Source organism: Condylura cristata, unplaced genomic scaffold (assembly GCF_000260355.1).
Source record: "Condylura cristata isolate star-nosed mole 26May11 unplaced genomic scaffold, ConCri1.0 scaffold00013, whole genome shotgun sequence".
NCBI lineage: Eukaryota > Metazoa > Chordata > Mammalia > Eulipotyphla > Talpidae > Condylura > Condylura cristata.
The window spans coordinates 27510096-27534927 of NW_004567114.1; the positions used below are offsets into that span (position 1 = coordinate 27510096).

At 36.1% G+C, this 24832-nt stretch overlaps 1 protein-coding gene across 3 annotated transcripts in view; it reads right to left on the reverse strand.

The window, feature by feature from the left end:
* Positions 1 to 3603: 3603 nt before the first annotated feature.
* Positions 3604 to 24832, reverse strand: part of FUT8 (fucosyltransferase 8 (alpha (1,6) fucosyltransferase)) — a 188049-nt gene continuing 166820 nt past the window's right edge. For all 3 annotated transcript variants that reach the window (XM_012724677.1, XM_004681773.2, XM_012724678.1), the window contains 4 exons: positions 18213 to 18459; positions 15940 to 16116; positions 8735 to 8885; positions 3604 to 5579 (listed from right to left, as the gene is read on the reverse strand). In XM_012724677.1, coding sequence (XP_012580131.1) covers positions 5262 to 5579; positions 8735 to 8885; positions 15940 to 16116; positions 18213 to 18459 — 893 coding nt within the window. In that variant the 3' untranslated portion in view covers positions 3604 to 5261. The remainder of the gene's footprint in view (positions 5580 to 8734; positions 8886 to 15939; positions 16117 to 18212; positions 18460 to 24832) is intronic.

A 24832-nucleotide genomic window follows, 5' to 3' on the forward strand; every position in this document is an offset into this window, starting at 1 on the left:
AGCCAGCCAAGCAGATACGTCCAAGGAATTGGGATATATGCAGCAACTGAATCTGAACTCATTGTACAGCTGTCACCTATCTTACTAGTGATAGAATCCTAACATTAAGAAAGAACTTTTATACTAGTCCTGAGTTTTGAAAGCCAGTGGACCATGAAATAAAATCAGCCACATTTCATTTACTCTCCTTAGTGTTTTAAGGACTTTAGGTTAGGTGCACCTATTTAAAAATCTGAAGATTTTGCATAAAAACACTTTGCTTGGCTTGAAAAACAATGACATGGCCAGTATCTCCTTAGGACAATGATCAATTAAGGCTGAGTTGTAACTCTGCTATTAAAATATGTTGAACTCAACAAGACAATAACATTTGTAAACCTTGATAATATCCAACCAATTTATTCCACAGAGGAAGATGGAGTTTAAAAACACTTAGTCAAAATCAGAGGTTGGGTGTTGAGTGATCTTTGGTAAGCACTGCTGACCTTTCCCCTAGAAAATCGGAGATACAGAGACTTGTTTGTAAGTACCTTTCCAAGGAAGAACAAAACAGAACTAGGTCCTTTGCTTTTGTACCCACTACCCTCCATTTTCTTGGCTGGGTTGCAGAATGTTAGGGAAGGAAGACTGGCCAGCATTTTGAAGGTTACTGACCACACCCACAGTCTCAACTATCTGAGCTTTTACAAAGCACTGCACATTTTCAGCCTCCACAGATGCTCTCATATGCAGATGGCTTGTAAACAGACTGCTTTTTCCTTTCAATGGCCTGTTTTTCTACCCACACAGGTAGTTAGGGAACAATAGCCTCCATGGGACACTGATGTGGGAGGAGAGATTACAGAGAACAGTTAAATGACAGATGACAGGTCAGTAGGACCTCTGAACCCTTTCTCACTCTCATTCCAAAATACCAAATGGCTATGGCCATGACCTCTAAAAAAAAAAAAAAAAAGCGCAGGCTCTGCCCAGATTAACATAGCATGCTCTGGCCATTGTCCTCTAGAGTGTAGTGACAGTGACTTGTTAAAACCTATAGAATCTCTAGCTTAAATGGCTATATAGTATCAGCTTCATCATCCTCAGGTATAGGAATATTTTACCTAAAACAGTCCAGGGAGATATTTGGTTCTCTTTATATTTTGGAGATGCCAATTACAAAACTATAATCTGTGTAAGGAATCAAGATAGAAACTGCATGAGAAATGGAGCAGTAATAAGGGAACTATACACATGAGATCATTCTCTGTAAAGGTGGTAGGAAGATACAATTAAGAATGTCTTATTTACAGATAAGGATGGGAGAAAGTAGGTGCAAATGAACTGGGCTGGAGATGGTAAGGCTGAATAGTTTAGAAGATACTCAGAATAAGAGATAGAATTGTATAGAGAACAAAAACTGTCAAAGGGTACTGTTCAAGCATGCATCGCGTCAATGACAGTTGAAGCCAAAAAATTTGCCAAGGCTTGTCTCTGCCCTGCCAAGCATTTTGGATAGCTTCTCCATGTTTCCATGAAGACTGCTGCCAGGAACCAAGAGGCATAGAAGCAAATTCTCCTTTGTGCTTCCCTCTGGGCTAGAAATTTCTCTATAGCCTGTAGCTGGCATAAATTAGGGTGTTACAACCAAGTTTCCAATTTCATCAGTTCCCAAGTCACACATCTATTCGGTATAAGTCTATTGATCCTGGCTATTAAAGAGCCTCCAGGGAGCACAAATGAAATATTTGGCTTTTGGCTATAGTCAGAGGACTTTTCTGTTGTCCTTCAAGTAAGAGAGATCTATTCTTAGTGAGGCAGGAGACTCTTCCAGATGCACCATTTGGATTCTAATACTTTCCATGCTTACTGAATATAGCGATTATTTTCTCTCAGAACCAAGCCACAATGACAATAATCGCTGAGATGGCTGGCTAAATGTGCTTTTTATCTTTTAATTTTCAATCCTCACAGGAACTGAGGCTGTTCATGTCCTCAACTTTCTTAAAAGGGAACCTGAAACAGACTAGGCTATATGTAATAGGAAAACTAAAGCTCAAAAAGGGAAGCAACTAGTGTCTTACTCATTTGGGACATCAAAAAACTTTGGATTAAGACTGGGAGCTCTTCACAACAGGCATGAACTCTAAGTGCCAGCAAGCAATAAGTCAGACTTGAATGGCTACACCGAGAAAGCCTTGAAGATCTTTTGTTACTGTGTTGTCATTAATATGCAGAATTTGGTATCCACATTCAATGACCCCAGGCTAATAATTTGGTTCTAGAGAAGAATCTTTCAGAAATTGATCTCATAACAAGAAGACCCAACTCTTACTAATCTAATACTGGTTATCAGCTCAAAACACAGTTTTGAAGTACTAAGTTCTCACAAAGTGGTTGAGGAAATGTCAGTTCTCCCAATGAGGCAGTGTGTACTGGAGGAAACATTAGGAGGAAACAAGATGATTTGTGAAAAAAGTGGCCCGTGGAGGGAAGATGTCGTCAATAGTATTCATTAGCACTTCACCTGCAAGTTTAATAATCCATATCTGCCTTTGTACTTGAAACAAGTGTCTGTTTAGCTGTTATGGTCAGAGTCTAAGCAAAGGCTCTCACAGGTCAGAGCTTCTCCCTCTCCTACCACGCTTTTTCATTTGAAATCCCTGCCTCAAATTTCCACTTCCTGTATGGTGAGGTTTAAGTACCCACTGCACAGATATTTCAGTAGGTAACAATATAAACACTACTTAAAGGCATTGGAGACTGAATTAAAAAACAAACAAACAAACAAACAAAAAACAAACAAACAAAAAAATTTAGAGAGAAGCTGAAACTTAGAAGAAGGAAATGGCCCAAGGTAAGTTTCCTGTTTTTGTGACCTTTAGGTTGACAGAAAACTGTGGTATTTCCAGTTGAAGAGTCAGAGAAAAATAGCTGTTGGAAAGCAAGGGTGGGAGAAATCTCAAAGGAGAACCAAAGCAAGAGAATCCTGTATTTAGTGCATAAACTATCTGAATCTCTGCTACAGAGATGCAACCTGAAAAATGTATGTGTGGGACAGACTCCAGGAAAAGATAAAACAACTGAATTGGGATTGGAGCTGCCACTCAAAATCCAGCATGCAGGGTTAGCCCAATCGAGTTAAATATCTGCTATCACAAGTCAGAAAATAAGCACTCTTCAGAGACATATAGGACAATTCACAACATAAACATTGAGGATACAATCTAAAATTATTCAAAACATGAATAACCAGAAAAATAGGATTCATTCTCTAGAAAAAAAAAATGGAGATCAAAACCAGATTATTCAGATATTAGATTCAGACGAATTCTAAAACAATTGTAACTATATTTAAAGATGTAAATGAAAGCATGTTTGCAATGTATAAAAAATTAGCAGTGAAATAAGTATTAAAAGTAATCAAATGGAAATTCTACAATTGAAAGATAAAATATTAAAAATTAAAACTTTGTCTCTAATTGAGAAATATTCTTAATTAATTTCCTTTATATTAATATTCTTTGTTCACTGAAATAGAATCAATTTCCGAATGAAAAGAGACTGATAGGGCTTTCATACAAGAGAAAAATGAAATGGATAGATGCTGACGTTCTAATGACAAATGAGATAGGAGTTGGAAAATACTCATTCAAAAGTACGTCTGTTCAGTTGGAGATTTGTTTAAATTACTTTTATTTGTGTGCCAAAACTAAATTGTAAATTGCTTATCCACACTATAGGTAATTAAGTTTTGCTCTTTTGGAGACTGGACTAGCAGACAAAAATAAGTTTGCTGGGGAGCTTTTGCATACAGGTATTTGCATTTAGTGAGAACAGGAAGGACAGCTTTTCTGTCTGGGTTCCTGATATGCAACACCAGGACTGCTACTGATTCCTACATGGATCAAACTTTTCTTTTAGAAGGCAGAATACATGCTTTGAAATACTCTTGCCAGGCATCTAGAGGAAGCAAGCTACAGATAATATGAAGTGTTTTTATAAGGAGAAGTGATGTTCAGAGAAAGAGCATCAATGTTTGAAGTGGTTCTAACAATAGAATTACTAAGAGTATTTGGAAGCTATAATCCCAAGTCCATTCACACACTGATTTGTCTATGTTGTTCCCCAATTCTATGTGAGACATGTACTTCAGAAACAGAGACAAATTTAACCATAAAAGTTACGGGCACTCTCAAAAGCAGATGATGACTGCAAAGGACACAAATTGGTTCCTGGGTATCAGGATCCAAATCACCAGAAGTGAAAACAGTCACAACATATAAGGTTGCCAATAAGCTTTAAATTGTTAGTTTTAAAATGGAGATGATAGTTTCTTTGGGGGAAAGGAGTATATTTTAATTCAATTGTAACAAATAAACTGAATCCAAAATAAGAGAAGAAAAGCTCCCAGGATGTTCTTTGCAACTTTGTAAAGTGCACCAACTACATTAAGCTATCAATATTAAAATGAACCAATGACTGAGATATGACCTATTAGTCACTCAGAAACAAAGAAAAAAAGTAAAGCATTAAAACTCCTTTTTTATCATAGCTTTTTCCACAATAAACCTGACTACTACATCATCCAATGATGTCAAATTCTAGAAACTTTACAAAATTCCTCTTTTTAAAATTTATTTTTTGTTATCAAAGAGAATGTCCAGAAACATTGAGTACTAAAGAATTTTTTTTCATGGCATTGTTTTACAAAAGTTCCTAATGGAGTGTGAATATTTTATTTTGGATGTATCCTTCACTTATTAATGATGAAGTGGATGAACTGATGCAATTACTTAAAAAAAAAATCCAGACAAAAACATCCATTCTCATTCTGAATCTGTTGATTGGAGTAAATTCAGTGGTTACAATACCACCACCGGCTAAGAATCTACCTCCCTATAGTCGGGAGGTCGGGTCTCCTCATTAGGTCACATAGGTCTTTCGGGTATAGGCACCATGTTTTAAGTCTCACACAAAATGTCCGTGTCACTTAAATTCCATAATGTGGCAGTGTTTGTTTCATGGGGATAATCTTGAAAGAAGGGACAAACAGAAAACAACCTGTTTGCATGTTGTATGTGAGTACATTATTAAACTGTGCATGGGTTTGTGGGCACTGTAGCCCTTGTTAAAGAGGAATTCCACCGACAAAGCATCCATCAGTTCCCAGCTGTCCTTGTGCTAAGGGTGTCTACTCATTTAACCATGTCCTACTTCATCTACTGTTTGGCTCAAGTGGTTTAAAATGAGTTTGGTTGTCCATTTCATCCATCTCAGTTTTATTTCTCAGCCTCCGGATATGTGGGGTACTTGACTGTTTCTATCTTCTCTCGTACTTTGTAAGAAGGGTATAGGCCAGTCCGTCCCAGTTTTCTGTTGACACCTTTAGAATAGCCATCCCAATGATTTCCAGCCACACCAATGATATCTCCAGGTTCCATGGGGATTTCATCTGCAGTTCGAGGTTGGTGAGGATAAATGGCAATTTGGTTGTGGGCATTTTGTCCCCCAAAATAGTAGATGTCATCCAAAGAATGGAAGTTTGCAGAGGCATCAGGATGCAGTGTTTGCATGATTTCATAAGCTACTCGACAGACCTTGGGGATGAATGAAAAAAAGAAGCATTGTTAGTATTTATAAGATGTTCTTCATAGCAATCTGAAAGCCACTGGGCAAAGAGGTGAGGACTAGATTAGGATTTAGGCTTGAACTATAGATTGAGAAGTAGTGGGTTCTAGGTATAAGTTTTCAATTTGCTCTCAGATGATGGTACAAGTCATTCTTCATCTCCATGTATGTCTTTTTCTTTCTTTTTTAAAAATATTTATTTATTTATGCATACAGAACTGGGGTACAGGCCAGAAGTGCAAGGGTGGCCAGAGGCTTCACCAGAGACAGAGTAGGGAGCTGGACAGATAGATCGACAAAGTACACTGCTGAGGGGAGCAGCAGGCAAGACAGGAGAGGTCTGCTGCACCATGTGGATCACCTCCAGGGCAGGGAATCGAACTTGAACAGATGCATCCTAATCCTTTGCAACACTAGTGAGAGCTGTTAAGTCTTTTTCTTAAAACATAAAAGTTTATTACAATTAAGGTTGCTGGAAGTAAAAATATATAATACATAATACTTTAAGAATATGACTTCGTTAATTTTACTGAACATTTATTAGTTCTTCATGTTGGGTACTGGTGGCAAAAAAATGAGTAAGACACGGTTTGTGTCCTTGAAGATTTAGGATTATAAATATTTTACACGAATGTCCTCCTTTATTCAGTCACATATTCTTTTTTCCTAATTTGAATGTAGTTTCAGAACTCTTTTCAACAGAAATTCATGTAATTACTGACAATCAACGACCATTAGTAAATGAGCTAAAACATATTTGCCATTTCTGTTGTAAAGAGTTTTAAGTGTGCTGTGTAGATTACCGCATTCTAGGATTAAAATAAGATGGGCTAGCATTTGAGGAAGATAAATCTACCTGATGCACTTAAGACTACTTAAAAAAATTTCTCTGTTCAATGAATACCTACTTTGCTCACAGGATGGTAACAGCAACTTCAAAATCTGAGCATCACTCCTTGAGCTAAAAGCTTGATGTTACAGTTAAACTATACATCCTTGGGAGGATAACGTTTTAAGAATTTAGTAAATATATTCATTACAGGGTAAATGGGTTTCAGTGACTTTTCTAAGAATAAGAAAGACTGAAGAGGCAACTGTATCATTTTGCTTAGGAAATTCTTCTTTTATATATTGTGAAAGAGAACACAAGTCAATTTTTTCTTAAATTTCCAGTTGAGGTTATCTTAGTTACCCTATACAATGATTTTACATTTATTTATAATGAGACCAATAACTGTAATTGTCAATCTCCTCAGTGGAGCAATTTAGGATCATCCAAAAGTCCTTTAAAACTCTGGCATTTATAAAGATCAAAATGTTCAACTGTTATGAATGAATGGAATTACCTTAACTTCCTGAAGAATGTGAACTTTAGGAATAACAATTATACATATATCTGTATATACATATATGTATATATATATAATCTGTACATGAAACTACACTTAAACGGTATTTAATTTTGTAAATAGGGACTGAAATATAAGGACAGTAAGCAACATCTGTGCTTGTTGTTTTTGAAACACCAATTAAGCCATGCATTTTCCTTCTAGCATGGCATTCATTCTTCTATTACTGTTGTATTCCCATGAAAATGATAAGAGTTTTCCTTTACATATTTTATTTTCTCCTCTGAGCACTCAGACATATATGATTTATACTTCTCAGGAGTCATTCTCTTGTTATTTCATATCTGTGTATATATATAACTATGTGTATATTGAACCACTAAATTTTGGTTGTAAGGGTTATATTTACATTCTCCTTTGAAACTCCTTTTGTACCTAGTATAATTCTGAGCACAAAAAGATCACTTAAAAGTTTGTCAAATGGGGCCCCCCCCACCGGTGGCACAGTCCTTTAAAGCACAGCAAAAAGAAGCTTAAACCACTTCCGCATGAGTTCGATCCCCGCCTGCCCCGACGAGATCCACATGGCGCTGCAGACCTCTCCTGACCCTCCTGCTGCTCCCCTCAGCAGTGTACTTCATCGATCTGTCTGTTCTGTACCCCATTCTGTCTCTGGTGAATCCTCTCACCCTCCGCATCTCTGGCCTGTACCCCAGTTCTGTACGAATGAATAAATAAATCTTTAAAAAAAAAAAGTTTGTCAAATGAAGTAATATGCACATAAATGGGAAAGCAGAATAAAGTCCACAGTAAATACGGCTCTGCTAAAATTCCATGTAAATCTGACTGGATCACTCATCAAAACACATACACAAACCTATAACACAATTATTTGCAACAATTAAACTCAAAGAGTGGTTGTGATAAGGTAATACTTAAATTTAATGTATACTTTCTTGGTAGGAATGTAAAAGGACTTGAAGAGGAATTACATTTCCTTTCTTGCCTTTTTTTTTTAAGATGTATTTATTTATGCATACAGAACTGGGGTATACACCAGAGATGTGGGGGTGGTGAGAGGATTCAGAGTGGAGAGCAGAACAGGCAGATCCACAAAGTACGCCGCTGAAGGGAGCAACGGGCAGGTCAGGGGAGGTCTGCTTCGCGATGTGGATCACCTCCGGGGAGGGAATTGAGCTTGCACTGAAGTGGCTGGGGCCAGCTTGAAGTGCTATGTCCTAACCCTTTGTGCCACTAGGGAGAGCCTACTTTCTTGCTTTTTACAAAGCAATCAAGTGAGGCAAAGCTGGGTGTTCAATTCTCTCAGTACACTGACACTGAGACAATGATAGATAGGCATCAATGGATTCTGGTTACAGACAGACTGTATGCAAAAACAGAACAGTATTTACGCATAATTATTTCTTGTTTTTGTTAAGTACCATGAACAAGTCAAGTCTTATAAGTAAATCTAATAGCTGGCTTTAGTGGAGATATATATTCAACCACTGCTTGCAAAGAACTAAATATTCAACCACTGCTTGCAAAGAACTAAATATTCAGTGCACTCACATAGCACATTTTCCCAGAATCTTTACATTCTTTCACAAGAATCACGAAAAAAGGATCATGCCAAATGTTAGGAAAATTGTACCTGCGTCATGATAACTAACATAGAAATTACACATATACATACACACAGAACTCTAAGAACTTCTTGATCCAAACATGAGCAAAAAGTATTTGTCATTTAAAAATACTCTATTATCACTTACCTGGGATGAAAAAGTACACACTAGGAAGTCTGCCTGTGAGAGAAAGTGTATATCCAAGATCACACCCCGAAGTGAATTTTCTGTGTATCGATTGTGTAGTCCAGCTGACCAAGAGATTGAGTTATCACTAATAAATTCGTAATTGGGGTACCTGAAGAAAAAAAAGAAATTTATACATAGTCACTAAAATCACAGTATTCTATCAGTGTTCTATTATCAGGAAGCTGTTCTTGCACCTACTGCTTTGCCTATGAGTTACTATCAATAAGAAGAATTATTTATTTATTTATTTATTTATTTATTTATTTATTTATTTATTTATTTATTTATTTATTTATTTATGCATTACAAGCACTGCAGTACAGGCCAGAGGTCCAGGGAGTGAGAGGACTCACCAGAGACAGAGTGGGGAGCAAAACAGGCAGATCTACTGAAATATACTTTTGAGGGGAGCAGCAGGTGGGCCAGGAGAGGTCAGTCATGCTATGTGAGTCAACTCCCTGCACAGGGATCAAACTTGTGCTGCAGTGGCTGCCGACAGCTTCACAGTGCTACATTTTAACCCCTTGCACTACCAGGGAGGGCCCAGTAAGAAGAGTTTTAACTATGGCATTCAACAGAATAGTTGATGAAGCATCTTTGAATTTATCAGTGGGGCAGAAGCCATTCTGGAGAGCTCTATATGTTAACTGCTATTGGTAAGCATGTAAAATATACATACGTGCATCAAAATTAACTCATGACAGAATTCAAAACAGAAGGTTTCTTGTTTTCTTTATAATGAGTGAGGTCTAAGAGATTTTTCAAGCTGCATTCATATTTGATCACTGAGCTTTTCTTTCAGAATAGGAATGTCATGATTAAACATCATTTAAATTCTTAATTTAGAATTTGTAGTAATTCCTACTTACCTGCTCTAACTTCTTGAAATACTGCCTGAGTCAATAATAGTAATAGGATACTATTAAAAACACATTCATGAAGCAAATTCCTTGGACTGTCCACCAAGATTTTAGTAGTCTTGTCTAAGATATGTGTTTAAAAATATTAAAACATGAGATCTTTTAAAAGTCTACCATATGTTCAAATAATTCTACTCTGAGGTTTAATTATGTTTTAGTAAATTTTCTCAGTGTGTGAGGTAGATCTTCAAAGTTGAGCTGCAAATTTGGGGGAGTCATATCTAATGGGGTAACTTATCTACTTTATACAGTTTTGTAAGAATTAAATACCTTAAAATGCTTAGAAGAGTACCTTACATATTACAAATGCTCAGTTAATATTAGCTGTCATTGGTAAAGATGATCTTCCCCCAGATCGCCTATCTGTTTTTATTCCTTATGTAACTGGGTGGTCCCTAGGAAAAGGGGAAGTTCCAGGTTCCCTGCCCCACCCAGATGTAGGGTGGAGCTGAGGAGAGGAAAAAAAAGAGAAGAAATCTGGGAGAAGAAGGAAGCAGGATGGAGAGCCAGAAGGAGACCTGAAAAAGCCACATGGAGCAGCAAGCATGTGAGGAAGAAACCATGCTTGTTTCCTGACCCTGGACTGGTTAAGGCAGATGTGGGCGAGATACCTGTAGGAAGGTGACTGTGGCAGTGTTTATATTGATTTTGATTTTGCTCTTTTCATCCCAGACTTGTCTGACCATTTCTGACCCTTTTCTATGGGTCCCGCCAGAAGGTGCTTTAGTCTTGTGGTAGGTTTTCAGGCCTTGCTTTGGGCCAACCCCCTTTGGGCTGACTTTTGCTCATGAGGGGATGGGTAACTTCAGGTGTTTGATTTAGAAATTATATTCTTTGTGTTCTGTATTGTATGTTCACTGTATTAAAGTCCCTTTTCATTAAAGTTTTATATGTTTTTTCTTGATGCGGTGAATGGCAGAACCGATTTGGAGCAGGCAGGTTTGGGGGTTCAGCGGTGCCCCTCTCCCCTTGTCCTGTAACACTTACACATCTCTGCTCAAATATTACCTTACTAGTGAGGAGTCTGACAATCTCTACCCCCCTTACCTGCTTAATTTTTTCTGCATGGCTCTTATGATTTGACATAACATAATTTGACTATTTATTCCCTACCTCCACCATCCCTAACTGAAATGTTTGCTCTATAAAGAACGGCATTTCAACTGCTTTGTTCACTCTATTATTCTCAGCACCTAAAAGAGAATCTGGAATATAATAGAGGATCAATAAATACTTATTGAAAGAATAATAGTACCTACTTATAGGCCCTGAAACATCCAAAATCAGTTTTCAGCAGGTCTTTAAATAACATTTCATTCAATCTTGTAAGGGGACTGGTAAGAGGAAAGAGAGTCTTCTGGCTGAGGTCACTGTCTGTGTGGAGTCTGCACATGCTTCCTGTCCTTGGGTTTTCTTTGGCTATTTCGGCTTCATTCAACACCCTGAAGATGCACTGGCTGAGTTCACTAGTCTAACTCTTCCACACTGAATGAGTGTAGGTGAGTATACCCTGTAGTGGCAGGATGCCCTGTCCAGGGCTGTAAGGACACGTTCCATCTACCCATAACCTCAAACTGGAATAAGTGAGCTGGAAAATGAACAGATGAGTGAACGGATGCAACTGGCTGCTCTATACCAGAAATGTTTCATTTTTTTATTTTTAGAACAATGAAAATCTATTATTTTTTGTGTAAGAAAGTTTCTTAAATGTGGGTTTTTCTTTTTAAAGTAACACTGGGTTTCAACCCTGCAAATGATTCCAAGGTATAGACAAGATGACACGTCTTCAGATATGGTGTGTTTTAGACTTTTATTTAGAAGTTTATTAATGTTTTAGTGGCCAAGAATATGCTGTAGGAACTTAACTCTTGTTTATATCAATTAGCTTACAGTGAAATTGGCTTCTCTGTATGTAGCTTGTTTAAAGTTGCAGTTTCCAAGAATCTACTGATGACATTAAATGAAGACTTACTGAAGGTGTTAATCTTCCACACAACATTCCCTCAAAGTTTGAACTATGCCTTACCTTCTCTTTGAATTACAGCTTCTAGCATTCCACACAATATTATGTGACTAAGTCTGGAAATTGTTTCTAATCTCCTAACAGCTGCTTCAGATTTGTCTGCATTACACAGCCACAGGAGTGTTCCCTCATGGCCTCCAGCAATGACCGTGAAGGCAGAGGCCCTAAGCACTGTTTCGGACTGGCTTTCAGTGTCAAGTCCACTGGCCTCATCATCAGTTTTGCTCTCCTCAGTTCCAAAATCAGGGAGAAGAAGGAAATGTCCTTTCAGGAAGGAATCTATCCTAAAAGGAAAACCACCAAAAGCCTTTTAAATGTGATTCTTGTAAATTGGCATATCCCCCAGGCATGCGGCAGAAACAAATAAATCTAAAAGGCTGGAGGGTAAAGGAGAAGGGAAACCAGTGTAGGTTTTGTCTGTGAACAAAGACATGTCAGTATGGTTTGGGTCTTCAGTGAAAAAAGGAAAGGAGTGACCCATTTATGGAGAATGACAGTACCATTATTGTATTCTCTAATTTAAAATCCCCTCTCTGGAACCAAATCAAAAGGTCACCTCAGTTGCTCAGGTCTTACCTCCATCAGCAAAAGGCCACTTGATGAAGGATAAAAAGAGTGGAAAAACAAACATGATGAGGATGCTTGATGGGAGAGGGAGATCTTGTAGCTCTAACGTGGACCTTCCTACACAAGCATGCTTGTTTCTTGGCTTTTTTTTTCCCACAAGTATTTTTACGGAAAATTCTGCTACTGAAAGGTTGCAGTGATTGGCAATGATTAAAAGTTCTTTTTTCTTCTTTTTATGTCACCCACAAAGGACTAACTTGAAGTTATAAACTAACACAAAATTTTCTTTTCTGAAGTTCTTCTCCAGACAGAAGGGACTAATCTTCTCCAGGATTTTAGAGAAACTGGTAGACAACTACTTCAGGATTATCTATCTATACGATATTTACGTGTAAGGTTACACACCACTAACTTGATACTCTCTAAAATTAGGAGTCATACATTATCTTTTATTTCTTTTTGTATTCCGAGTGTTGTGTTCTACACCTAGAATATTGTCGTTCAATAAATCAGTGAATAAATTTCCCACAGTATATTGTGGATTCTTTATTTCACAGGGCAACCAAACATTTGTGACAGTTTTCTTTTTGCACTACTGAACCTAATTTTAGGAAGCATTATTCCAGCATGTTTGACAAAGAGAAAACTAAATGTGTACATATTAAATCAGAGCAAGTTTTAAAGGCTTATTTTTCCTTCTGTTTGACCCCTATCGCCAAGCTCCACAATCTTAGAATATTGCATAGACAACTTTAGTAAGTTCTTATTTCCTTGACCTCCATTGATTCTGTTATTTAAGCAAAACTAATAGTGAATTGCCTAACAGAGATATATTCATGTTAGGAATGGCTGCCATATTCACTGGGATGCTGGTACTAAAATCTCATGATGAACTCCATCGTCATTTGGAGGTATGACCTCTAAATGAACGGAGGTGTGACAATAAGCAGCAAAGCCTTGACTGGTCATCTTCACACAGAAATCACATATATCAAGTTTATCTTGATCCCTTTTATAAAAGATAACAGACAAAAAATGTATTATTCTTTGACTATGAGAATCCTATGAGTTATGTCAAATAATTCTTTATCTTCTCACCTTCTTGAAGCAAAAATGTCTCGAATGACCTCAGATATTTTGTATCTTGCTAAGAGATTAATTCATGCTTTTGGTCTCCCAAAACAATGACACAGTTTTATGGTTTCTTTAGGTACCAAGCCAATTCTGAGAGGCATAAAACATTTAATTTAGAGTAGGAAACTATGCAAAATAATGGAGAGAAACAGCATTTAAATTCCAGAGAAGACCTTTAAAGTGACTCAGAAAGTCAGACATAAAAAGGATATCCAGAAAAGGGAAAACTATGCATAAAATGTTACTACTACATTTATAACAAAACATGGGAAACTATTGACCGGACTTCCCTGACAAGAGGAGTTACTGGCTGCTGACCACAGAGGAAGCTCAAGCTTTAGTGTTCACCCACTCCAAGTAGATACTACTGCCAACTGCAATGTAAGGGTAACTTGGTGTAAAAACATGCTTTATATCTTTGATCTAAAGTGTTCAGCTTCTTTTATATAAATACTCCCAAAGTTAAGAAATCTAGTTTACAGAAATATCATAGATAACTTCAGGTACACATTATAGCATTATTTATAAAACTAACGAAAAAGAAATAACCAAATTCCTCAATAGGAGAGATGGTCAAGCAAGCAATAGCGTATCCCTACACAGGCTTTGTAGTCATTAAAAAAGATAATGACAATGATTTCTTTTTTGGCCTAGGAATAAATTTGTATATTAAGAAAGTTTAAATTATATAGAATATGATCAACTATTAAAAATGTGTAACTATATGAATGTCTGAAAGGAATGTGTCACTATGTAAACAATTATGGCCAGTGAATAATGGAATAGTGGTTAACATATTTAACTTGATTTAATACCTATAAACTTTCACATTTCCTAATATTCATTAATTAGCTTACTAATCAAGGAAAAAGAAAAAAAGGGAAAAAAGTTGTGATACATTCAAGAACAGATAAAATTAATATTTTTTCAACCTAGCTGCAAGTTTAGCCCAGTATTTTAAATTGAAAGAGCACAATAAACCATTTCTACTTTGTAATAGGTCTGATCAAATTGGAAATATACTCTCGAATTGTTTTATTATGTTTTGTACCCAAATATTAATAAGACTTACATGTAAGATTTTTACTTTACACAAGAATTATAAGTATGTAACAATTTATACTTGGTTACTTGGCTATAAATTTCTTAGTCCTTTATTGGGTGGGTGAGTGTATGTGTGTGAAGGAAAGAAAAAACAATTTATATGGAGTGAATCTGGGCTCTTAGGAGGTAGAAATACGATTTAAATTACTATCCAATGATTTGGATAATACATGTACTAGAGTATTCGTTCTAACTTTGTTTTTCCTCCACATCCCCATTTGTCACAAAAAAAGGAACCAAGAGACAAACTAATTAGTCAAATAGCTTAAATAATTAACTAATAAAGTATTTTCAATTTGGTAGGACTGAAAAAAACTTAAGTTAATATTTATTGGGCACTTACCAGAATTAAGCACTGTCTAAAGTGTTTATAATCTAGTGAGGAAGACAGAAGTAAGCTAGTGCTAACCACTAAGACAGTGGAGGGACACTTAGTCAAAGAGTTACTCATGATTTCTGAGTAGAGCTAAGCTCACAATTTTATATTCTTCATTTCCTACTTTCACATACAGCTAAGGTTGCTATTAAATCAAGGCCAATTCTAGGTTCAATCCTAATTCTATGATAAATTCCCAACTAGGAACAGTGGTTTATTATATGTTCTCAACACACCTTATGTTAACTCTATAGCAGCATTACTCATACTGTAGAATAACTGTTTCACAAATAGACTGGGAATTCCTTAAAAGCAAAGTGTCTCACTTATAGAACCTCAGCACCTAGCACAATGCCTGAAATATAGGCAAACTCAATGAATAATGGTTCCTTTTCAATACAGACTCTGCAATCCTTATTCTTCCACTTACAAGACTCATCTTTTGATATTTTACTTTTCTTTATTATAACTTACAAATTCCAGAAGTCTTTATAAGATAAAAAGCATCTCTCATGCATGTTTTGAGTTGCTCATAATTACTGGTGAAGATGGTCACCAATAATTGTCGAAGGGCAATACCTAGTGTGTTTTATTGCTAACAGATGCATACAGTTGGTTAGTATTGTGAACAGAATGTTTGTGTCTCCACAGAATATATACGCTGATGTTCTAACTCCCAATATGATGATATTTAGAGATGGCCATAAAAGTGGAGGTGTCATGATAGAATTAGAGCCTTTACAAAAATAGCTTGATTGATATCTCTTCTCCAAATATGAAGAAAAGAGGTCAGATGAGCACATAGCAAGATGGGAGCTGCCTACAAGGCAAGAGAAGAGGGTTCAAAGTGTAATACGTACCTTTTAGACAATTCAAAGATGCTTTGATTATATGAATGGTTACATAAGTACACAGTTGTTATTATAAAAAAAAACTTAATAATCAATAATAATGAAACAAGAATCACAAGTCATATAAGTTAAGGATTCAACTGCAAAGAGGAAATTGTACTCCAGAATCACTAGTTCTTCTAACTTACTTTGTTTTTGCCTCCTTTAATAAAGAAGGGTCATCTGTAGCCAAATATACTCTTTTTTTGTCCACTTGCATTCTCCGAGCGAGAAGCTGAAAATGTTCTTCAACGTGTACCATATATTCCTCAATGGGATGGAAGGCGGCTTCTGTTCCCACTTTGTCTGTACGTCTGACATGGACTCTGGGGGGAGGCAGAGGGAGAAAGTCAGATTCTCTGGATAACAATCTATCTATTGGGTGCTTTCAGGGTGCTTAACTTTATACCCTTATTCATGTTGGTATTGTGGGCATTCTAAATAGAATTTTCTTTCATTTTTACCCTTAGAAAAAGAAAACAAAAATAAAAAACTGCAAATATATATATGTAAATATTATAAATATATTTGCATGCTAACAAATATAAAGGCAATTAGAAATAAAGTTTTTGAAGAAGGTTTTCTTATAAATAAAATAATTGGCATAGAGGGAATACATGGAAGGGTCAGACTTCTTCTCATACTTGGCAATGAAATACCAACCAGCTTTCCAGAAAATATAATGGATATAACTTTTAAGATTTTTTGATAGCAATTGATATCTAGATTCATAGTTGCTATTTTTTTGAAAGATTTTATTTATTTTTGTGTAGAAGAACTGGGGTATATGCCATAGGTGCTGGGGGTGAGAGGATTACCAGAGACAGAATGGGGAACAGAGCAGTTACATTTACTGAAACATTGCATGGGGAGCATGGATGAGACAGAAGAGGTCTGCTACAACACATGTGGGTCAGCATCCTGGCTGGGGATCGAACTCAGGCAGTAGCAGTGATAGTCTGAAACTTAACCCTTCAGCCACGAGGGAGACCCCATTGTTGCTATTATAGAACATTACAAATACTACTTGTAACAATATGCTATCACTTTTTCCTTTTCCTTATTTTACCTATTATAGTTACTTTAACTATGGGATTTAATGTCTGAGTAAAACATTAACCTGCAAAGATTTTCTGATACAAAACCAGGCCAGGGCAAATCTTTTAAAAATTTTTAGTATTTTAAGTTTGTGTGGCTATTTCATTCCTCTTGTATGCATAGTAATTTTCCTCTCTCTGTTTTCCACTCTACCAAACACAAGCAGATACTGATCTCATTGTCCTTTTTAAAGAAAGGCTTCAAAATTATAAAACGGGGGACATAGATTTATACTTCCTGAACAGAATAAAGCACTATTGTCCTTCCTTTGTAAAATAATTATTCCCCAATTACTAACCACGCTTCATACGTGAAACAAAGAGAAAAAGTAGATTTATTTCCCATTAGGTCACAATACAAAGGAATATTTAGGTGAAGCCTAAGGTCAAGTTTTCATTCTGCACCTGGAGTGAAGGTTTGATTTCACTGGTGGCACTCTGATATCTTCATGACTATTCTTTGTATTCCAGAATACAGTACAGATGTGAATATTATCTTTTGAACACCTATCATATTTCCTTCCTACATCCTGCTTCTCTCAGGAAATTGGAAGTACCACTGTGCTCCACAGACATGAAGGGGAATTCAGTGTAAAGTTCCATGAGAAGAAACACTATCCAATTTCAAAAGGTACTTTCTGTAGCTCTAGCAGTTAGAATAGGGGTCAGAAATTTCTAAATGTCTGAAGACTAAGACACAAGGGAAGATGTGGGATGGGAAATATAAAAATAAAAATTATGGAGAGTTAGAATAATGGAAGAATCAAAGGAAAAGGAGCCTTTTAGACAGTGGCAGAGTGTGTAAGGGTAGGGGACCCTAGTTGCACCAAAACAATGACTGTGTGAATCTATCTATCTGCTTATAATTCTCCAAGCAGTTCTGAAATTAAGGCTGGGTCAGCAATTTATAAGGATTATAATGGGAAAGCCAGAATGGTAGGCCTGTGAAGACTATTAGAAGTCATTTAATTTAACTAACTCTTTTTGTCTGACAGCTAAGGAAACTGAGGTTTCTGCAGGCATGTCAGTGAATAAAAGAAGATAACAGAGGTAAGGAGGCTAGTTTCTCTACATACATTTCAACTTAGTCTTCATAGAAGTATGTTATTTGTATACTACCTGATTTTTTCTACTGTTGATAGATATCAAAATTCCTTCCTTTGCTGTAAGGAATCCCAGTCACACCAAAAGTAGTAAATATATGAATGGGTAGCAAAAAGCATTCAATTGTTATTAGTAGAAAACTTTTATCATGTAACGTGGTTTACAAAGGTATCTAGTCCTGCATTACATTTAATTTTGTAAGGAAAAAGTCAGATTCTTACCCAATAACTGGATGTTTGAAGCCAAGTTTCTTGGTGGCCTCCTCTATTTCTTTTTCCAGCCATGGTTGTGGGCGGATCAAGTATTTGACAAACTGGGACACCCACCACACTGCAGGATCGCCATGGACTCGTACAAGTCGATCTGCAAGGTCTTCTGGTACAGCCAGGGGTAAATATGGAGGACGAGGATGAAGGCTGTCTACAATGGGGAGCTCGACCACCTGAACATTTTTGTCCTTAACTTCACCTAAAAGAATATCAAAACATATCATTTTAATATTGTATCCCCTATACAACTATGTTTAACAAGAACTCATTCTGTTACTTTTATCCACATAGCAATTTTAAAGAAGTATTGTTAATTTTCACATTATAAAGGAAGTTAAGTATCTTGCTCAAGGTACCAGCTATAAAAATGAGAGTTGAATTCTACCATCAGCCTGGTCTGCCTCTCAAGGCCATGGCCTCTTGCTCTTCTATTATATACTGGCAGATCAGTACCTCACAGCCAGGTAAGGAAGATATCTAGCATGCAAAATATTTAACCAGAGAATAACCATTACTGATAGTGAACAGGCAAAGAGCTATTTTTTTTGTAATTGTTGCTGAATTAGACAATAAAATGGTCTCTTAACTTTCAGCTTGTTATTGCAATGGCATTACTTTCATGACAGAGTACAATGACTCTAGAAATCCCTTGGGATTACAATTATGGAAATATCCATATCTTTTGAAGAAAAAAAATTCAATGACTGGGGTAGATCTAATTTGGTCTCAGTTTTGATAATAATAGAAAGTGTGCTGCTTGTTGACCTGGATATTAATTTAAAGTTACATACTAAATTTCTAGATGATTAGTTTTAGAATCCAGCTTCTATATATCATTAATGCGGTTGCTGTTCTATCAACTTTATAAAGCAATGAGAAGAGAAAACTAAAATGTGATAATCAGTACCCTTAAAGATTACATAATAAAGACCACCTAGTAATGGAGTAATAGCCAGAAAATAAAAAGAAACCAAGCAGAGAGACTTCATTAATATAAAATGTACTGAATCAAGTTTTCCATAACGGAATATATTAACCTGAATATACAAATAACTCTAGTTAAGATACTGTCATAATGAATAATAAATTAGAAACACGGCTGATCACTGGACCATTAAAAAAAATCTGCACTTTAGAGAATAAATCTAGAATCAATTTAAAATACATTCAACAGAATGAAATATGACCCTCAAATTCTGCATATATACAACATGTTTTAATATAAATTACATAATATGAGAATGTAACCACTCAAGCCATTACACAGTTGTTAGAAAGTCAGCTGGTATTAAAAGGTCTAGTTAATAGTCTGTCTCTCTGATATATAAAACTCACTTCAGGTTTCTTAAAATGTGACACCAAATAAATAGCAATAAAAAAAATTTGACCACTCCTACTATAGTTCATGTAAGGTGCCAATTACAAAGGAGTTGGGAACCTTTACCAGGTGAGACACTGTAATCAAGAGTATGTGGGAAAGTATTAATGTAAACTAATTTACATTAAGCTCTAATGGTGCCTTGAAGGCACGAAAAATTGTGGTGCTTTCCCTGATGTAAAGGTAAGTAGTATATGTGTGGAAAGGAAAAAGGGATAGAGGAAGGTAGGGTTCTTTCCCCCCCTGTATAAAAACAAAGAGAAAGAAAAGAAGTCTAGTTTCTCATAGGTGACCATGAACAAAAACAAAATTAAAAAGTCTACTTCTTTCTGATTTCTTCCAAACAAGGTTATGCTAAATGTTCAGTGAAACTAGCTCCCTAATTTACCGAAGGCCTCCACTTCCTTATAGCTAGCTTTGCCCACAGATTTTAAAAAAACTGGAAGCCATATCTTTCAGACAGATATGTCTACTTATCTTTATTGCTTCTGGGTGATTCATTCACTTGTTTAAGCTATTTATTTATTAATTCTGCAATGATCCCAGCAGTGTGCTGCAGAGAACTCAGTGGTTACATAGAAGGTACCTCTCTGGTTTCTAGTTCAAAAACCTCACACAGAACTAGACTGCTTTTAGTGAAAGCAACAAACATTTCATCTAAAGGTATCAACATTTGATACCTTTAGATGAAAGGATATTTATCATGACAGATGGAAAAAGTGGCACAGAATAAGTTTAGCTTCCTCAGTAACACTATATTTCAAAGTGAAGAATAAACAGTACATGATATGGTCAAAGGTCCCTTCTTATTTATCATGTTTTTATTTGATTGTACTATCTTACTATCTAGTATTTTAAAATTCACCTTTTTTAAAACTTAATTTACTTTGTACATGGTAATTATAAATATAATTTTGCTGCAAACAAAACCATGTAATTAAATTTAAAAGAATTTAAATCTGGAACAGACACTGGACATTATCTTTTTTAGTTTTCTAAACTTTAGTCATTTGTGCATTGTCTTTATAATTCATACCATATATTTATACTATCTGTATTAGTGAATGCTTTAAAAGTTTATTCTTTAAAATGTGAATTATTTTACAGAGGGTAACTATAAATATAACTTCAATGAAAACAAATTTATGTTATTAAATTTTATATAAATACTATTGATTGTATGGGGTTCTGAGTTCAAATCAGATTTCTGTATAATGGTGTAAAAACTGCATTTCCTCTTATATCTCCTACAAGTTTGAAAGAGAGAAATAAGATGGCTGTTAAAATGTCAGCTTGATTACCGATAAGGATAAGTTGGAGAATGTGGTGTTGTACGCTTGACTTATGGACAATTAGCTTCCTGACAGTAGAGCCCAGTCCTGAGCAGTGTTTGTCAGCCAAGCTCCTCTACAAATCGGAGGAAGAGAGCATGCCTTCTCAGAATGCCCCGCACATGGGAGAAGCCAGATTATATGTTGGGTTCCTCTTCTCACACTAAGCAGTTGTGTAATACATTATTGCCCTTCCAAGTGTTTCTGGGGGAAAAAATGGGAAAAGCACAGTTCTGAAAGCTCACAAGAAGAGGTTGCTGGCATCATATAGTGCCTAGAACAAAATCAACTACTACTTATTGCTGGAAATCAGGGTCCCCAAGTTTCCCTTGATCTGAAAAAAGGACTACTCCAAAAACAAAGATAGGGACCTCATGAGTCCCTTCTTAAACTGAGTAAATAAGGAGTGAGCAAATCTCAAGTGTCAGCACCCATCAATCCAGCCACAATCACAACACCCTTGTGGAGGTCTGGTACAGCTGACACCAGTTCCAGGAAAATCAAGAGGCACACCTAGTAGAGGTGCCAGCAACAGCAGCACTACAGTGTCACAGCACATCAGACAAATTAGAAGACAAACCTCAAGGAGATGGAGAAACACAAACTAAAAAGTCCTTAGAGGGGCTCACCACAAAGGGAAAAACAAAAACCAGAACATAGTAACAATGCCGTAGAGGATCTCCACAACCTATAAGAGAAAGAATTTAAAACTACCATGATCAAAACACTGAAAGCAGTCATAAAGGGGGAAAATGGTATGAAGAAAATAATTAAGGAGCAGTAGAATGAAATGGAGTCCCTAAAGAAGGAAATAGATGAAATGCAAGAAATTAAAAAATCAAAACAGAGGAGCTAAAGAATCCTGGGAAAAGCAATGAAGACAGAACAGATGAAATGGAAGAATGAATCAGTATTCTCAAAGATACAGAAATAAAAATAATCAAGACAGAAAAGAAAAGAGAAGTACACAGGGGGAAAAAATGAACAAACAATGCAAGAAATATGTGACTCTATGAGGAAAGGAAATGTACAAATTACAGGAATATCAGAAGAAGAGGAGAGAAATAGAGAGAGAGAAAATACTTGAGGAGGTAATCAAAGAGAATTTCCCAAACATGAAGGAGATGAAACTAGATATACAAGAAGCAAGAACACCATCTAACTTTCACGATGAAAGGAAAAATACAGCAAGACACATAATAGTAAAGCTCTCAAGAATCCAAGACAAAGAAAAATAATGAAGCTGACAAGAGGGAAAAAACAGATAACATACAAGGAAAAACAATCAGAATGACATCAGACTCCTCTGAAGAAACATTATGAGCAAGAAGAAAGTGGAAGAATATATTCAACAAACACCAAGACAACAAATGTCAACCAGAATACTTTATCTTGCAAAGATTTCTTTCTTCTATGAAGAAAAAATAAGGACCTTCTCAGACAAACGGAAACTCAAAGAGATTCTTTATTACTAAATACCTACTCCAAAAATATGAAGCCCTGAAGCTAGAACAAACAAATGAATGAGTAAGAGTAGATTAAGGCAAGGAATAAATCCACAAAAGGAAACAAAATGACAAACACATAGCCAATGTATCAATACTAACCCTAAATGTAAATGGTCTCAACTCAGCAATAAAAAGACACAGAGTAGCAGGGGACAGAGCAGGATCAGAAGGAGGGAGGAATATGAGGGGTTATGGTGTCCACTGGAGGGAAGGGGAGAAGTAAACATTGTTATAAAATGAACAAGAGTGTAATAGATATATAAAAAATAAGTTAAAAAAATTAAAATAGAAATACCATTCAATCCAGGTAGTATCCCATCCTTGGGCATATAGCCACTGAATATGAAGTCATCATTAACACCCCCAACCCCCTCAAAAAAAAAACAACTATATATTCTAAAATATTCACAACAGTGTTATTTACAATTAGAGGACATGGAAGCAGCATAAATTTCCTTCAATGGATGAATGGACCAAAAAGATGTGATTCATACATACGGTAGAATATTATATAGCCATAAGGATGAGGTATAGTCATTTTAAACAAAATGGAGGGAGTTTAGAAAAATAGTTACATGCAGCAAAGTAGGAATAAAGATAAATAATAAATAAATAAATGGAAAACTGAAATTAACCAGCAACTATAAATCAGAGACATTCTGCATGGGAGGGGGAAGAAAGGGATCAAAACGAGGAAGGGAAAATGGTGGTGCATGGATGAATTGGTGGTGAGAATTTTATGGGGGCTATATCTGAGAGGAGAAAGCATAAATTGTACAAAAATGAACAATTATATAAAATATACATAAATAAGACTTTAATGTTGCTTTTTTTTCTTTAAAAAAAAAAAGGCACCACAGGAATCTTTCAGCAAGAGAATGTTATAAGTCATATACAAGCCAGCACTATTCCTTTGCAAAGGATCAGTGCAAACTGATTCTTTGGCCTAGGATTTCCCTGTATTTGAGCCCGGGTTTTTGTATAACTGACTATTTAGTTCAACTTAAATTGATTTGGTCATTATTATCTTGGGGACTCATTTTCAAGATGATCTCCTCTTGCTAATAATCCTGTTTTATAATAAGGTCATTCTCTTTGCTAAGGGGAGATGAAATTCAGAGGCTTGTTAGTATATACTTAAAGCCTTCGCTAGTGCATAGTTAGCTGCAGGCAAGTATCTCTAGAAACCCTTTTTCCTGCTCGACAATTTATAACAGTCCTATTTAAATGTATTAGTCTGTCATCATTCCATGACAATGACACTATCCCTGGAGCTAGTCAAGTAGAATTTCAAGTCTTCGGCAGACTCAACTGAAAGGGTTTAATATTGACCATGAGTGAACAGATTCTAAAAAATTTTTTGGGATGAAAAATTTGGAGGCTTACGTCCTTCAGATTTCTTCTGCATTCATTTTCCTCCAGTTGCTATTCAGCAACCATTACTATTTTTGCTTCTGAGGGCAGAACTCAGGAGGTTAATTCTCCTAAGACAGAACCTACAGAGACCAGAAGGTCAAAAAAAGGTAAAAAGATTGCCAGTTGAGACAAAAAATTTAATAAAACATTACAATCTGAAACTTAAATTTTACTGAGAGTGGGGGGGATTATTATTAGTAACTTTTTGGTGATTCTCAACCACAAAAGCTGTCAACTTTCTGGACTCAAGCTTCTTAAGGAGATTTCTCTCACTACTGCCATAGGTCCAGGTTTCCCCCAAATAGGCTGTGGGGGTAGAATGAGGTTTTAATTACTTTCTCTTGATTGCCTTCAATGATTATAGCTGCTATAGTTGCCATCACGTGCAACAGTCATTCTAAGAACTATGCCAAAACCTGAGACTCATGGCCCTATTTAAAGCTGTTGCAGGGAGAGACAGCAAGCAAATTATTGTTAGGTAAATGCCATTCATGCAATACCTTGACTGCAATGTGTAGTGATTAAGAGTCTGGGCTTTGCAATCACAAAAACTGGTGTTCCAAATCTCTACAAGTTAACAGTAATGTAAGTGGTTATTCACATATACATTTACATATTTAATATGTTTATATATTTAGCTACATCCCAGTTGTTTCCTCCAGAAAATGGCATTGAGAGTAGCATACCTCACTCACCTATAAAATGGGGTTGATAAATAGTGCTTACTTATCAAGATATTTTCAGGATGAGATATTACATGGAAAAAGCTCAACAGGATGCTGGACGTGGTAATTCTCAAAACACATTAATCTTTATTCTGAGACCAATTCTACTGAACAAGTCTCAAAAACTGGCTATAACTTGGTCCAGAATGAAATTAATTGCCAAAATACTATATTCTCTGAAAAAAAATCTATCAATGTCCCACTTCAGCAAGCC